Raw genomic sequence first — 15,821 nt, forward strand, 5'->3', positions numbered from 1 at the left:
ACACACACACACGAGTGTACAGTAACACTCTTACCACACAGACACACATCAGTGCACAGTAACACACACACATCAGTGTACAGTAACACACTTACCACACAGACACACATCAGTGTACAGTAACACACACACATCAGTGTACAATAACAGACTTACCACACATACACACATCAGTGTACAGTAACACACACACATCAGTGTACAATAACAGACTTTCCACACATACACACATCAGTGTACAGTAACACACACACATCAGTGTACAATAACAGACTTACCACACAGACACACATCAGTGTACAGTAACACACAGACACACATCAGTGTACATTAACACACACACGTACACACACACACTTACCACACACACACACATCAGTGTACAGTGACACACACACACAAGTGTACAGTAACAGACTTACCACACAGACACACATCAGTGTACAGTAACACACACACACACATCAGTGTACAGTAACACACACACACACACACACACACACACTAATGTAAAGCCCTTTCCAGTATTTGTTTATCAGTCGCTGCTGAGGCCATTTTTCCTCTCCATTCTGTGCCCAGACAAACACTAAATACAACTCCCGTTGCCATGGAGACGGCCACACAGAGTCGTCTGACTAAACAGCTGCTTCCAATTGCTCTCTATTGTGTGTGTGTGTGCGTGTGTGTGAGTGTGCATGTGTGTGCTTGCGTGCGTGCGTGCGTCAGCACTCGTCCCCACCTGCCTTCAGTTACTGCTCCTCTGGGCTCAGCAGCGCTAATGCTAAGCTAGCATCACATGACCTGCTCCGACCTCACCCTGGCGTCCGTTTCTTTCCCGACACGGACGGCGAACTTTGTGATGTTTTATGTGGAGCGAACTCAGCGCCTATGTGTCCTCCCATTAGGACGCCACGGGAAGGGAGGAACTTTCCCCCGCCAGCTGCAGCTGCCCAGTCGGAGCAAAGACTACGGAGATCGTGAGTGACAAAGTTTGTTGATGGTTTCAAACCTTCTCAGAGCCTGTCAATCAAGCAGTTTGTGCCTTCAAAATCATTGCAATATGTACTTTTTTTTTTTTTTCAAGGAACTACAAACTGCAATTTGGCTAGAACATTTGTGTGAATGCTGAAGTCGGACGGAAATGCTAACAGCTAGCATATTCTGGACTATAAGCCACGCCCACTAAATTTTAACAGAAAAAATATGTTTTCATATATTCGTCGCATATATATAAACGTTGTAAAATAAGTTATTTACACAGAAATATCCTGTAAATGTTTATTTACATACTTTAATTGTTTCCAGACAGTGTCTGTGACAGGGCAGTAAAACGGCTGATCAAACAAAACAGAAGTCCTGGTCATGGACCCACTAGCTGCGCAAGCTAGCTCTCCAATCAGCTAAACAGACTCAATAACTCCACGGTGACGTTTTGGTGAATTTACTGAGGAATTTGTGAAAGTGAAGCATTTTTAGCTAATGCTAACGACGCTAGCTTCAGTCCATTACAATAGCACGTACAAATATGCATGAAGACACTCCTACAGACATCACACATGGGATGGTTTAGCGAGTAAGAATTGTTTTAGTTATATTGTAAAACTTACAAACGTCGCTTGGAGCGATAAATGAAGAATCCGTACGAGTAGAAACGCTATGGACGGCTTTACTTCCTGTTCAAGGCATTTAAAAAAATATATATATATATATATATATGTATGTATATGTATATATATATATATATATATATATATATATATATATTGGATATATATATATATATATATATATATATATATATATATATATACAGTAACATATATATATATATACATATACATATATACATATACATACATATACATATACATATGTATATATATATACATATACATACATATACATATACATATACATATGTATATATATATACATATACATATATATATATACATTTACATATATATATACATATACATATACAATACAATACATACTGTATTGTATTAATACAATACCAATATGTAATACCAATAAATAATGTAATACCAATAAATGTAATACCAATACAATACATATACATATATATATACATATACATATATATATATATATATACATATACATATATATATATATATATATATATATATATATATATATATGTATTTATATGTGTGTATGTATATATATATATAAATTTGCCTTACCGGTTTATAAGCCGCAGGGCGCAAATTGTAGGAAAAAAGTAGCGACTTATATTTCGGAACTTACAGTAACAAAAAAATTTGCTAAAAAGAAAAAAGCTAGCATGCTAACACTACTATGCTAACAATACCATGCTTACAGTTAAAATACCAAAATGCCTGACACAAAGTTGTAGACCTGTTTAATTATCTAAAAAATTTTTTTTTTAAAAAGTTAGCATGTTGATGTTAGCATGCTACAATGCTATCTGTAACATGCGTCAAGGACCAAATTATGTTACTCTGAGTCGGGTACCTGAAAGATTGGTTTAAAATGATAGCATGCGCCAAGTACCAAAAGACGACTGAGGTGCATCCCTACAAAATTAGCTTTTAAAAAAGCTAGCATGCTAATCTTTAAGTCGCAAAATATTTGACATCAAGGTGTGTAGCTGCAAATAAGCTAACGATTGTGCCGTGGGCCGTTGAAAAATGAGCTGCGGACACACCTGTTTTAAAAAAAAAGTTAGTTTGCCTGAGAGAGGCTAACCTTGGCTTAGCAATGATTTACATTTCCTTGTGCTAAAGCTGAAGAGCTTCCTGTCAGACAGGAAGCAGGGCACTCAGGCTAGAAGCGTCAAGCCCTCACAAAATGTGCAGTGCGCTCGTAAAAAAAATAAATTAAAAAAAAAAAAATAATAATAATAATAATAATTAAACTAAAATAAAATAAACTAAAAATAAATAAATAAATAAATAAATAAAATAAAAATGTTTTTAAAAAAAGGTTGGTTTTTTTTCTGGCAGGTCGCAGGACACTTCCGCGCAGCTTCATGCCGCAGGAAAACCTGTTCCAGCTGGTTCCTTCCAGCCGCACGCGCAGCTACAACGGAGACAGCACCTTGCAGTACAGCGAGCTGCGCCAGCGCGGCACGGCCAAATGTGAGTCTTTCTCCTACCTCCTATTTTACACGTTCTCAACTCCTATTTCCCCCGGTCTGCCTGTTTATGCTCTGCCTGAATCAACAGCGCCTCTGCTGGCTGCGGCCATGTAGTGCACCACCTTTACATTTTTTTTTCGAAAAGAACTCCAAAATGCAATATACACAAGTAAACACGATGCAGGACTGCTTGTATCGCTCATGATATCACACAAAAGTAATCACCCTGCAGGACCGCTTGTATCGCACATGACATCACACAAGTAAACACGCTGCAGGACCGCTTGCATCGCACATAATATCACACACAAGTAAACACGCTGCAGGACCGCTTGCATCGCACATGATATCACACACAAATAAACACGCAGCAGGACCGCTTGCATCGCACATGATATCACACAAATAAACACGAAGCAGGACCACTTGCATCGCACATGATATCACACACAAATAAACACGCAGCAGGATCGCTTGTATCGCACATGATATCTCACACAAGTAAACACGCTGCAGGACCGCTTGTATCGCACATGACATCACACACAAGTAAACACGCTGCAGGACCGCTTGTATCGCACACGATATCACACAAAAGTAATGACCCTGCAGGACCGCTTGTATCGCACATGACATCACACACAAGTAAACACGCTGCAGGACGGCTTGCTTTGCACATGATATCACACACAAGTAAACACGCTGCAGGACCGCTTGCATCGCACATGATATCACACACAAGTAAACATGCTGCAGGACCGCTTGTATCGCACAGCTGCAGGACCGCTTGTATCGCACATGATATCACACAAAAGTAATAACACCGCAGGACCGCTTTTATCGCACATGATATCACACCAAAGTAAACACGCAGCAGGACCGCTTGTATCGCACATGATATCTCACACAAGTAAACACGCTGCAGGACTGCTTGTATCGCACATGACATCAGACACAAGTAAACACGCTGCAGGACTGCTTGTATCGCACATGATATCACACACAAGCAAACACGCTGCAGGACTGCTTGTATCGCTCATGATATCACACAAAAGTAATCACCCTGCAGGACCGCTTGTATCGCACATGACATCACACAAGTAAACACGCTGCAGGACCGCTTGCATCGCACATAATATCACACACAAGTAAACACGCTGCAGGACCGCTTGCATCGCACATGATATCACACACAAGTAAACACGCTGCAGGACCGCTTGTATCGCACATGATATCTCACACAAGTAAACACGCTGCAGGACTGCTTGTATCGCACATGACATCAGACACAAGTAAACACGCTGCAGGACCGCTTGTATCGCACAGCTGCAGGACCGCTTGTATCGCACATGATATCACACAAAAGTAATAACACCGCAGGACCGCTTTTATCGCACATGATATCACACCAAAGTAAACACGCAGCAGGACCGCTTGTATCGCACATGATATCACACGCAAGTAAACACGCTGCAGGACCGCTTGTACCACACATGATATCACACGCAAGTAAACACGCTGTAGGACCGCTTGTATCGCACATTTCATTCCCATACTTGTCTTTTGATAAGGCATTGATATCAATATGTGATTGATACAGCTCTACTGATGAGTGTTGGTGACTAAGATGCATGTCAAAAAGTACAATACTTGCAGTACAAACACTTTGTAGGACTCAACAACGATACCAGAAGTGGCAGAAAAAGAAATGTAAATAGTCCACAATTATCTCACACGCCACTCAATAACATTTTCTGCGTCAAGTATGAATTATTTGTGGCGATACTGTGAATGATGCAGTCCATCATCTTGTGCCGGCAGCGCCGCGAGCGCCGGTCAACTGGCGGCAAGGCAAGCTGTTGGGCCGCGGCGCCTTCGGGGAGGTCTACCTGTGCTACGACGCCGACACGGGCCGCGAGCTGGCCGCCAAGCAGGTGCCCTTTGACCCCGACTGCCAGGAAACCAGCAAGGTGAGCGTGAAATAAACGGCAGGTGTGGTGGTGCGCGGCATCCTGACGCCTTTGCGTGCAGGAAGTCAACGCTCTGGAGTGCGAGATCCAGCTGCTGAAGAACCTTCGCCACGAGCGCATCGTCCAGTACTACGGTTGTCTGCGGGACCTGGACCACAGGAAGCTCACCATCTTTGTGGAGTTCATGCCCGGGGTGCGTACTTCTCACCAATACAGGGCCGATAGTGATACCAACTGTTTTTTTTCTTCAATTAAAAAAAGGTTTTGCAGGTAAAAAATATTTTCTTTAAATAATTAAAAAAATATATATATTTTTATAAATAAAAATTTAAAATTAAAAAGAATATTTACTTTAATCAAAAAACCATTTGCAAGTACTACAATTTTTTAAATTAAAATAACAATTTGCGAGAAAAAAAGTTTTTTCTTGAATTTTTAGAAAAATTGCAACTAAATTATTATTTACTTTAATTAAAAAAAAAATTTGCTCATAAAAATAAACTTTCATAAAAAAAATATTTGCAAGTAAAAAATGTTTTACCTCAATTAAAGAAATATTTGCAAGTAAAATAGCAATTTTGCTTGATTAAAAAAAACGATTTGCAAGTAAAACTATATTTTTTTCTTCAATTAAAAAAATGTTTTGCGGGTAAAAAAAAAATGTCTTTAAATAATGAAAAAATATATATATTTAATACAAAAAATGCAAGTTAAAAAACATATACAAGTATTACAATTGTTTTTAATTAAAAATTATTTGCAAGTAAAAAATGTTTTCTTTAAATACTTTTTAAAAAAGATGTATTTTTATAAATAAAAATTTAAATTTAAAAAAATATTTACTTTAATCAAAAAACCATTTGCAAGTATTACAATTTTTTTTAATTAAAATAACAATTTGCGAGTAAAAAAGGTTTTTCTTGAATTAAAAAAAAATTGCAACTAAATTATTATTTACTTTAATTAAAAAATATATATTTGCTCATAAAAATAAACTTTCATAAAAAAAATATTTGCAAGTAAAAAATGTTTTACTTCAATTAAAAAAATATTTGCAAGTAAAATAGCAATTTTGCTTGATTAAAAAAACGATTTGCAAGTAAAACTATATTTTTTTCTTCAATTAAAAAAATGTTTTGCGGGTAAAAAAAAAATGTCTTTAAATAATGAAAAAAATATATGTATTTACTACAAAAAATGAAAGTTAAAAAAAATATTTACTTTAATCAAAAAACATTTACAAGTATTACAATTGTTTTTAATTAAAAATAATTTGCAAGTAAAAAATATTTTTCTTGAATTTAAAAAAAATTGCAACTAAATTAATATTTACTTTAATTTGAAAAAATATTTTATCATAAAAATAAACTTTCATAAAAACAATATTTGCAAAAAAATTCTTGAATTCCAAAAAATTGCAAGTCATTTTATTTACTTTCATTTAAAAAAATGATTCATAAAACAATTTTATCTTTAATTAAAATACATTTCCAAGTAAAACATTTGTTTCTTTAATTAAAAAAAGGATTCACAAGTTAAAACATTTTTTTTGCTATTTGCAAGTATAAAAATAAGTTTTTTCTTCAATAAAACAAATGTTTTGACAGTCAAAAAGTTTTTCTTTGAATAATAAAAAATATATATATATTTAATTTTAAAAAATTGCAAGTTAAATAAAATATTTACTTTAATCAAAAAACCATAAAAAAACCGATTCACAAGTCAAAAAAACCCAACTCAAATGTATTTAATTAAAAAACAATTGGCAAGTGTAAAAACATGTTTCTTCAAGTTAAAACTTTTGGCAGTAAAATAAAACAGTGGCTAACGTACCTCCACAGTGTTTAGCTACTTCTAGATGACTAATCCTCGCCTCCATGGCGACAAATGAAGAAGTATCATCCCTGCAGGACGTAGTATCAGCCAAAAAAACATTTTCTTTAATTAAAAAAGTAAATTTGCAAGTAAAAAAAAAAATCTTTAGTTAAAAAAATATTTGCAAGTAAAACATGTTTTTGCTTAAAAAACAAAACGATTTGCAAGTAAAACAGTGTTGTTGTTTTTTTCAAATAAAAAATTGTTTTGCAAGTAAAAAAGTTTAATAAAAAAAAAAAAGTATTTCATTAAAAAAATTGCGAGTTAAAAAAGATATTTACTTTAATCAGAAAACCATTTGCAAGTATTAAAAAAAAACTAATAAAAAAAACTATTGCAGGTTAAAAAAATGTTTTCTTGAATTAAAAGAAAAATGCTAGTAAATTATTTACTTTAATTAAAAAACAATTGGCAAGTGCAAAAACATGTTTCTTCAAGTTAAAACTTTTGGCAGTAAAATAAAACAGGGGCTAACGTACCTCCACAGTGTTTTAGCTACTTCTAGATGTCTAATCCTCGCGACAAATAAAGGACGAGGAATAGCTAAACATGCTTCACTACACACCGTAGGAGGATACAATAGCTAGCGCTCCTCAATGTAAACAAATGGGTGGATCCACACAGACATTGACTGTAACGATACCAAGTTCAAGAGGCGTACATAATCGATACCACAATGATTACATTGATATTTTTTATGATCACACTACTGTCTGTGGCCATGGAAACATGCTCCAAGCAAAGTAGTGTTGGTGTCTCTAAACGTCGTGAAGGCAGTTGAAGATCTGGTGTTGTGGTCCTCAGGGCTCCATCAAGGACCAGCTGAAGGCGTACGGGGCGCTGACAGAGAAGGTGAGCAGGAGGTACAGTCGTCAGATCCTGCAAGGTGTGTCCTACCTGCACAGCAACATGATCGTGCACAGAGACATCAAAGGTACCCTCATCTGGCCTTCATTTGCTGTAATGTGTGGGAAAGTCACCAGTGTTTTAGTCACTCCACTCAGTTGTATTTTCCACTCGGACTCCTTGTGCAATACGTCAGCTCTCAAACTTCCTTGAAGGCGCTAACACAAAGTTTGTTGGAAGCAAGATGGCCGACTAGAGGAGGACAAAGTTGAAGCAGCTGGAAGATTTAAAGCAGTCAATCATATTTACTAACCATCTATAATTATTGTATATTATTATTTATACATCTATAATTATTGTATAGTAATATTATTTATACATCTATAATTATTGTATGTTATTATTATTTATACATCTATAATTATTGTATATTATTATTTATACATCTATAATTATTGTATAGTAATATTATTTATGCATCTATAATTATTGTATGTTATTATTATTTATACATCTATAATTATTGTATATTATTATTTATACATCTATAATTGTTGTATATTAATATTTATACATCCATAATTATTGTATATCATTATTTATACATCCATAATTATTGTATGTTATTAGTTATACATCTATAATTATTGTATATTATTATTTATACATCTATAATTATTGTATATTATTTATACATCTATAATTATTTTATATCATTATTTATACATCTACAATTATTGTATATTATTATTTATAGATCCATAATTATTGTATATTATTTATACATCTATAATTATTGTATATTATTTATACATCTATAATTATTGTATATTATTATTTATACATCCATAATTATTGTGTATTATTTATACATCTATAATGATTGTATATTATTTATGCATCTATAATTATTGTATATTATTATTTATACATCTATAATTTTTGTATATTATTATTTATACATCTATAGTTATTGTATAGTAATATTATTTATACATCTATAATTATTGTATATTATTATTTATACATCTATAATTATTGTATATTATTATTTATACATCTATGATTATTGTATGTTATTATTTATACATCTATAATTATTGTATATTATTATTTATACATCTATAATTATTATACATTATTATTTATACATTACAATTATTGTATATTATTATTATTTATACATCTATAGTTATTGTATATTATTATTTATACATCTATAATTATTGTATATTATTATTTATACATCTATAATTATTGTATATCATTATTTATACATGTATAATTATTGTATATTATTATTATATATACATCTATAATTATTGTATATTATTATTATATATACATCTATAATTACATATAATTCCTGGTGGAGGTCATGTGACTTTCATGTAACGTTCTGGTGGGAGTCATTTGACTTCCTGTTGGAAGTCATGTGACTTCCTGGTGGAGATCATGTGACTTCCTGGTGGAGATCATGTGACTTCCTGGTGGAGATCATGTGACTTCCTTGTGAATTCCTGGTGGAAGTTAAGTGACTTCCTGGTGGAAGTCATGTGACTTCCTGGTGGACGACTTTTGACTTCCTGTTGGAAGTCATGTGACTTCTTGGCGGAGATCATGTGACTTCCTTGTGGAAGTCATGTGGCTTCCTGGTTGGGGTCATGTGACTTCCTTTTGGAAGTGATGTGACTTCCTGGCGGAGGTCATGTGACTTTCATGTAACTTCCTGTTGACCTTTGCCCTCCTGTGCGTGTGTCCCAGGCGCCAACATCCTGAGGGACTCGTCAGGGAACGTGAAGCTGGGAGACTTCGGGGCCAGCAAGCGCATCCAGACCATCTGCATGTCTGGCACCGGCATCAAGTCTGTGACCGGCACCCCCTACTGGATGAGTCCGGAAGTCATCAACGGCGAAGGATACGGCCGCAAGGCGGACGTGTGGTAAGCAGCACGCGCTCGCCGTAGGTGGCGTCACCTGGCCTGACCCCCCTCCCCCCGTGTGCTCCACAGGAGCGTGGCGTGCACCGTGGTGGAGATGCTCACCCAGAAGCCCCCCTGGGCCGAGTACGAGGCCATGGCGGCCATCTTTAAGATCGCCACCCAGCCCACCAAGCCCGCCCTCCCTGAGGGCGTGTCCGACGCCTGCAGGGACTTCCTGCGCCAGATCTTCGTGGAGGAGAAGTGGAGGCCCACCGCCGACGCCCTGCTGGCCCACGCCTTTGTGCAGGGCGGCTTCTGACCCCGCCCACCTGACTCAGGTCAGGCCGCCGGGGTGGACTCTGTGACGTGTGGGGGCGTGGCCTGAATGGCGGGAAAGCACTTTGGCGGCCTTCTTTTCCCACTCGACAAAAAAAAAGACTTCTTGAAGTTTTGTTCGTACTGTAAACCTTTTCCTACTACAAGCCACGCCCCTTTTTCTATTTCCTACTACAAGCCACGCCCTTTTCCTATTTCCTACGACAAGCCACGCCCTTTTCCTAATTCCTACTACAAGCCACGCCCTTTTCCTATTTTCTACTACAAGCCACGCCCCTTTTCCTATTTCCTACTACAAGCCACGCCCTTTTTCTATTTCCTACACACACTTTTTAGCAACACGCCTTACCACAACTTTTGTACGACAACTTTTGTACGCCAACGTCGTCCTGATGGTTGCTGACTTTGCACTTTGTCATCAATAATCACTTTTTTATATCACCTTCATTTTATACTCGTTTTATATACACGCTCCACAGTGTGGCCATGACGCAATAGTGTGTGTCAATGACGCAATAGTGTGAGTCAATGACCAATAGTGCGTGTCCTTTGTATGTGTCGATGACGCAATAGTGTGTGTCAATGACGCAATAGCATGTGGCCATGACGCAATAGTGTGTGTCCTTTGTGTGTGCCGATGGCGCAATAGTGTGTGTGAATGACGCAATAGTGTGTGTCCTTTGTGTGTGTATATGACGCAACAGTGTGTCAATGACGCAATAGCATGTGGCCATGACGCAATAGTGTGTGTCCTTTGTGTGTGTCGATGACGCAATAGTGTGTGTGAATGACGCAATAGTGTGTGTCCTTTGTGTGTGTGTATATGACGCAACAGTGTGTGTCAATGACGCAATAGAGTGTGTTCTTTATGTGTGTCATTGACACAATAGTGTGTGTCGATGACACAATAGTGTGTGTACTTTAGGTGTGTCATTGACGCAATGGTGTATGTTAATGACGCAGTAGTGTGTGTCGATGACACAATAGTGTGTGTTAATGACACAGTAGTGTCATTGACACAATAGTGTGTGTTAATGACACAATAGTGTGTGTTAATGACACAGTAGTGTGTGTCATTGACGCAATAGTTTGTGTGAATGACCCAATAGTGTGTGTCCTTTGTGTGTGTATATGACGCAACAGTGTGTGTCAATGACGCAATAGAGTGTGTTCTTTATGTGTGTCATTGACACAATAGTGTGTGTACTTAATGTGTGTCATTGACGCAATGGTGTGTGTTAATGACACAGTAGTGTGTGTCGATGACACAATAGTGTGTGTTAATGACACAGTAGTGTGTGTCGATGACGCAATAGCGTGTGTTAATGACACAGTAGTGTGTGTCATTGACGCAATAGTGTGTGTTAATGACACAGTAGTGTGTGTCTTTGACGCAATAATGTGTGTTAATGACACAGTAGTGTGTGTCATTGATGCAATAGTGTGTGTCCTTTGTGTGTGTCGATGATGCAATAGTGTGTGTGAATGACGCAATAGTGTGTGTCCTTTGTGTGTGTATATGATGCAATAGCGTGTGTTAATGACACAGTAGTGTGTGTCATTGACGCAATAGTGTGTGTGAATGACGCAATAGTGTGTGTCCTTTGTGTGTGTGTATATGACGCAACAGTGTGTGTCAATGACGCAATAGAGTGTGTTCTTTATGTGTGTCATTGACACAATAGTGTGTGTCGATGACACAATAGTGTGTGTACTTTAGGTGTGTCATTGACGCAATGGTGTGTGTTAATGACGCAGTAGTGTGTGTCGATGACACAATAGTGTGTGTTAATGACACAGTAGTGTCATTGACACAATAGTGTGTGTTAATGACACAGTAGTGTGTGTCATTGACGCAATAGTGTGTGTGAATGACGCAATAGTGTGTGTCCTTTGTGTGTGTATATGACGCAACAGTGTGTGTCAATGACGCAATAGAGTGTGTTCTTTATGTGTGTCATTGACACAATAGTGTGTGTCGATGACACAATAGTGTGTGTACTTCATGTGTGTCATTGACGCAATGGTGTGTGTTAATGACACAGTAGTGTGTGTCGATGACACAATAGTGTGTGTTAATGACACAATAGTGTGTGTCATTGACGCAATAGCGCGTGTTAATGACACAGTAGTGTGTGTCATTGACGCAATAGTGTGTGTTAATGACACAGTAGTGTGTGTCATTGACGCAATAATGTGTGTTAATGACACAGTAGTGTGTCATTGACGCAATAATGTGTGTTAATGACACAGTAGTGTGTGTCATTGATGCAATAGTGTGTGTCCTTTGTGTGTGTCGATGATGCAATAGTGTGTGTGAATGATGCAATAGTGTGTGTCCTTTGTGTGTGTATATGATGCAATAGCGTGTGTTAATGACACAGTAGTGTGTGTCATTGACGCAATAGTGTGTGTGAATGACGCAATAGTGTGTGTCCTTTGTGTGTGTGTATATGACGCAACAGTGTGTGTCAATGACGCAATAGAGTGTGTTCTTTATGTGTGTCATTGACACAATAGTGTGTGTACTTTATGTGTGTCATTGACGCAATGGTGTGTGTTAATGACGCAGTAGTGTGTGTCGATGACACAATAGTGTGTGTTAATGACACAGTAGTGTCATTGACACAATAGTTTGTGTTAATGACACAGTAGTGTGTGTCGATGACACAATAGTGTGTGTTAATGACACAGTAGTGTGTGTCATTGACGCAATGGTGTGTGTTAATGACACAGTAGTGTGTGTCCATGACACAATAGTGTGTGTTAATGACACAGTAGTGTGTGTCATTGACGCAATGGTGTGTGTTAATGACACAGTAGTGTGTGTCCATGACACAATAGTGTGTGTTAATGACACAGGAGTGTGTGTCATTGACGCAATAATGTGTGTTAATGACACAGTAGTGTGTGTCATTGACGCAATAGTGTGTGTTAATGACACAGTAGTGTGTGTCATTGACGCAATAGTGTGTGTTAATGACACAGTAGTGTGTGTCGATGACACAATAGTGTGTGTTAATGACACAGTAGTGTGTGTCATTGACGCAATAGTGTGTTAATGACACAGTAGTGTGTGTCGATGACACAATAGTGTGTGTTAATGACACAGTAGTGTGTGTCATTGACGCAATAGTGTGTGTTAATGACAGAGTAATGTGTGTCATTGAAGCAATAGTGTGTGTTAATGACACAGTAGTGTGTGTTAATGACACAGTAGTGTGTGTCAATGACGCATTAGTGTGTGTCCTCTATGTGTGTCATTGACGCAAGAGTGTGTGTGTCAATGACACAATAGTGTGTGGTCTTCATGTGTGTCATTGACGCAATAGTGTGTTTCAATGACGCAATAGTGTGTGTCATTGACGCAATAGTGTGTGTCCTTCATGTGTGTCATTGACGCAATAGTGTGTGTCCTTCATGTGTGTCATTGAAGCAATAGTGTGTGTCAATGACGCAATAGTGTGTGTCCTTCGTGTGTGTCATTGACGCAATAGTGTGTGTTGATGACACAATAGTGTGTGTCCTTTATGTGTGTGATTGACGCAATAGTGTGTGTCAATGACGCAATAGTGTGTGTCCTTTATGTGTGTCATTGACGCAATAGTGTGTGTCAATGACACAATAGAATGTGTCATTTGTGTGTGTCAATAAAGCAAGTGTGTGTGTGTGTGTGTGTGTGTGTGTGTGTGTGTGTGTGTGTGTGTTCATGTCCATTGCAGCTGCTGGCCAAAGAAGAGAATGTGTAAGAATCACATTCAGCTTGTTTTTATTTACAGTATTACTACAAAACCCCAAAAGCAGTTGTGTTGTCACGTTGTGTAACTGGTAAATAAAAACAGAATAGAATGATTTGCAAATCCTTTTCAGTGCGAGACAGGTCTGGACTACAGGCAGGCCAGTCTAGTACCCGCACTCTTTTCTTATGAAGAGTGTTGAAACACGTGGCTTGGCATCGTCTTGCTGAAATAAGCAGGGGCGTCCATGGTAACGTTGCTTGGATGGCAAAATATGTTACTCCAAAACCTGTATGTACCTTTCAGCATTAATGGTGCCTTCACAGATGTGTAAGTTACCCATGTCTTGGCCACTAATACACCCCCATACCATCACACATGCTGCCTTTTACACTTTGCGCCTAGAACAATCCGGATGGTCCACAGTTTCCAAAAACAATTTGAAATGTGGACTCGTCAGACCACAGAACACTTTCACACTTTGCATCAGTCCATCTTAGATGAGCTCAGGCCCAGCAAAGCCGGAGGCGTTTCTGGGTGTTGTTGATAAATGGTCGTAGATGGTGAAATCCCTAAATACCTTGCAATAGGAATTGCAATTAGCCTATAAGTTGAAAAGGATTTGTTGTATTCTGTTTTTATTTACCATTTACACAACGTGACAACTTCACTGGTTTTTGGGGTTTGTACTTTCCTTTTTCTTCTTCCTCTACATGGCAGCTTCCGATGCAATGTTGTGTTGTTGTTGTGTTGCTGAGACAAAACGGAGGACAAAAGTGTCGATCACATCTCTCTGCCTGTGACACTTTGGACAAAAATGATCAAATCTTTTTATTTGGCCCTGGTCTGTGCCTTACTTCTTGTAAAAACAACTTCTTTTATATGAAACAAATATATATGAATATACTGTAAATACACATTGTTATGCACTTTTCTATGACCTTTATTCCTTTTTTGAAACGCTCCAAAGGCTTTGAATTTGTCACCACAATTCAAACTGTATTCTTTTGTACATTTAACTTAATAAATCAAAGGTCCAAGTCCCTTTCCCCACCTGGCTCGTCTTTGTATTCCCTCCAAAAAACCAGCAATACACATGATGAAAAGGAGCAGGAAGAAGCTACGTTTATTTTTATTCTACCTTCTCCGTGACCGCCCCTGATTATTTTTTATTTTTTTTACTACTAAAAAATACTCTCCATCTTTGTACAATATTTAAAAAATAAATGCATGGTGTGTGTAGGAAAAGAAGCAAAAAAAACAACCATTCTCGCAATGTATTATTTGTCATAATATTTATAAACTCCATAGACACACAAGTATTGTTTCACAAGTAATAAAAAAAAAAAAGTATCTTTAATTAAAAAACATTCACAAGTAAAAAAAAAAAAAATTTAATTATAAATACATTTTGCATGTAAAATAACAATTTTCCTCAATTAAAATAAAACATTCGCAAGTTAAAAAAAACACTTTTCTTTAATTAAAAAAAGTCAATTTGCAAGTAATTTTTTTTATCTTTAATTAAAAAAATATTTTCAAGTAAAAAATGTTTTATTTTTTTTTAAATCAAAAAAGGATTCGTAAGTAGGAGGAAACCCACGCAGTCACGGGGAGAACATGCCAACTCCACACAGAAAGATCCTGAGCCCAGGATCGAACCCGAAACCTTCGTATTGTGAGGCAGATGCACTAACCCCTGTTCACCTGGGGTTGATTGGGAACACTTTAATCCAAAAAACATTTGCAAGTATTAAAAAATATTTATTTAAAAAAACACTTTTTCTCAATTAAAGAAAACAAGTAAATTTTTTTTATTAAAAAATATTTGCAAGTAAAAAATGTTTTCTTTAATTAATAAAGGTTTTGCAATTAAAAACAAAAATATTTACTTCAATTAAAAAACTATTTGCAAGTAAAATAGCAATTTTGCTTGATTAAAAAAAACGACTTGCAAGTAAAACCTTTTTTTTTTTCAATTAAAAAAATGTTTTGCAGGTAAGAAAGTT

At 36.8% G+C, this 15,821-nt stretch overlaps 1 protein-coding gene across 1 annotated transcript in view; it reads left to right on the forward strand.

Annotated features, from left to right (window-relative positions):
• map3k22 (mitogen-activated protein kinase kinase kinase 22) overlaps window positions 1-11,072 on the forward strand; it is a 93,906-nt gene extending 82,834 nt beyond the window's left edge. Inside the window, exons 12-18 of the mRNA XM_061964891.2 lie at window positions 906-977; window positions 2,994-3,128; window positions 4,949-5,097; window positions 5,159-5,290; window positions 7,777-7,906; window positions 9,583-9,760; window positions 9,830-11,072. Coding sequence (XP_061820875.1) covers window positions 906-977; window positions 2,994-3,128; window positions 4,949-5,097; window positions 5,159-5,290; window positions 7,777-7,906; window positions 9,583-9,760; window positions 9,830-10,058 — 1,025 coding nt within the window. The 3' untranslated portion in view covers window positions 10,059-11,072. The remainder of the gene's footprint in view (window positions 1-905; window positions 978-2,993; window positions 3,129-4,948; window positions 5,098-5,158; window positions 5,291-7,776; window positions 7,907-9,582; window positions 9,761-9,829) is intronic.
• Window positions 11,073-15,821: the final 4,749 nt, after the last annotated feature.

Source organism: Nerophis lumbriciformis, linkage group LG07 (genome assembly GCF_033978685.3).
Source record: "Nerophis lumbriciformis linkage group LG07, RoL_Nlum_v2.1, whole genome shotgun sequence".
Classification (NCBI taxonomy): domain Eukaryota; kingdom Metazoa; phylum Chordata; class Actinopteri; order Syngnathiformes; family Syngnathidae; genus Nerophis; species Nerophis lumbriciformis.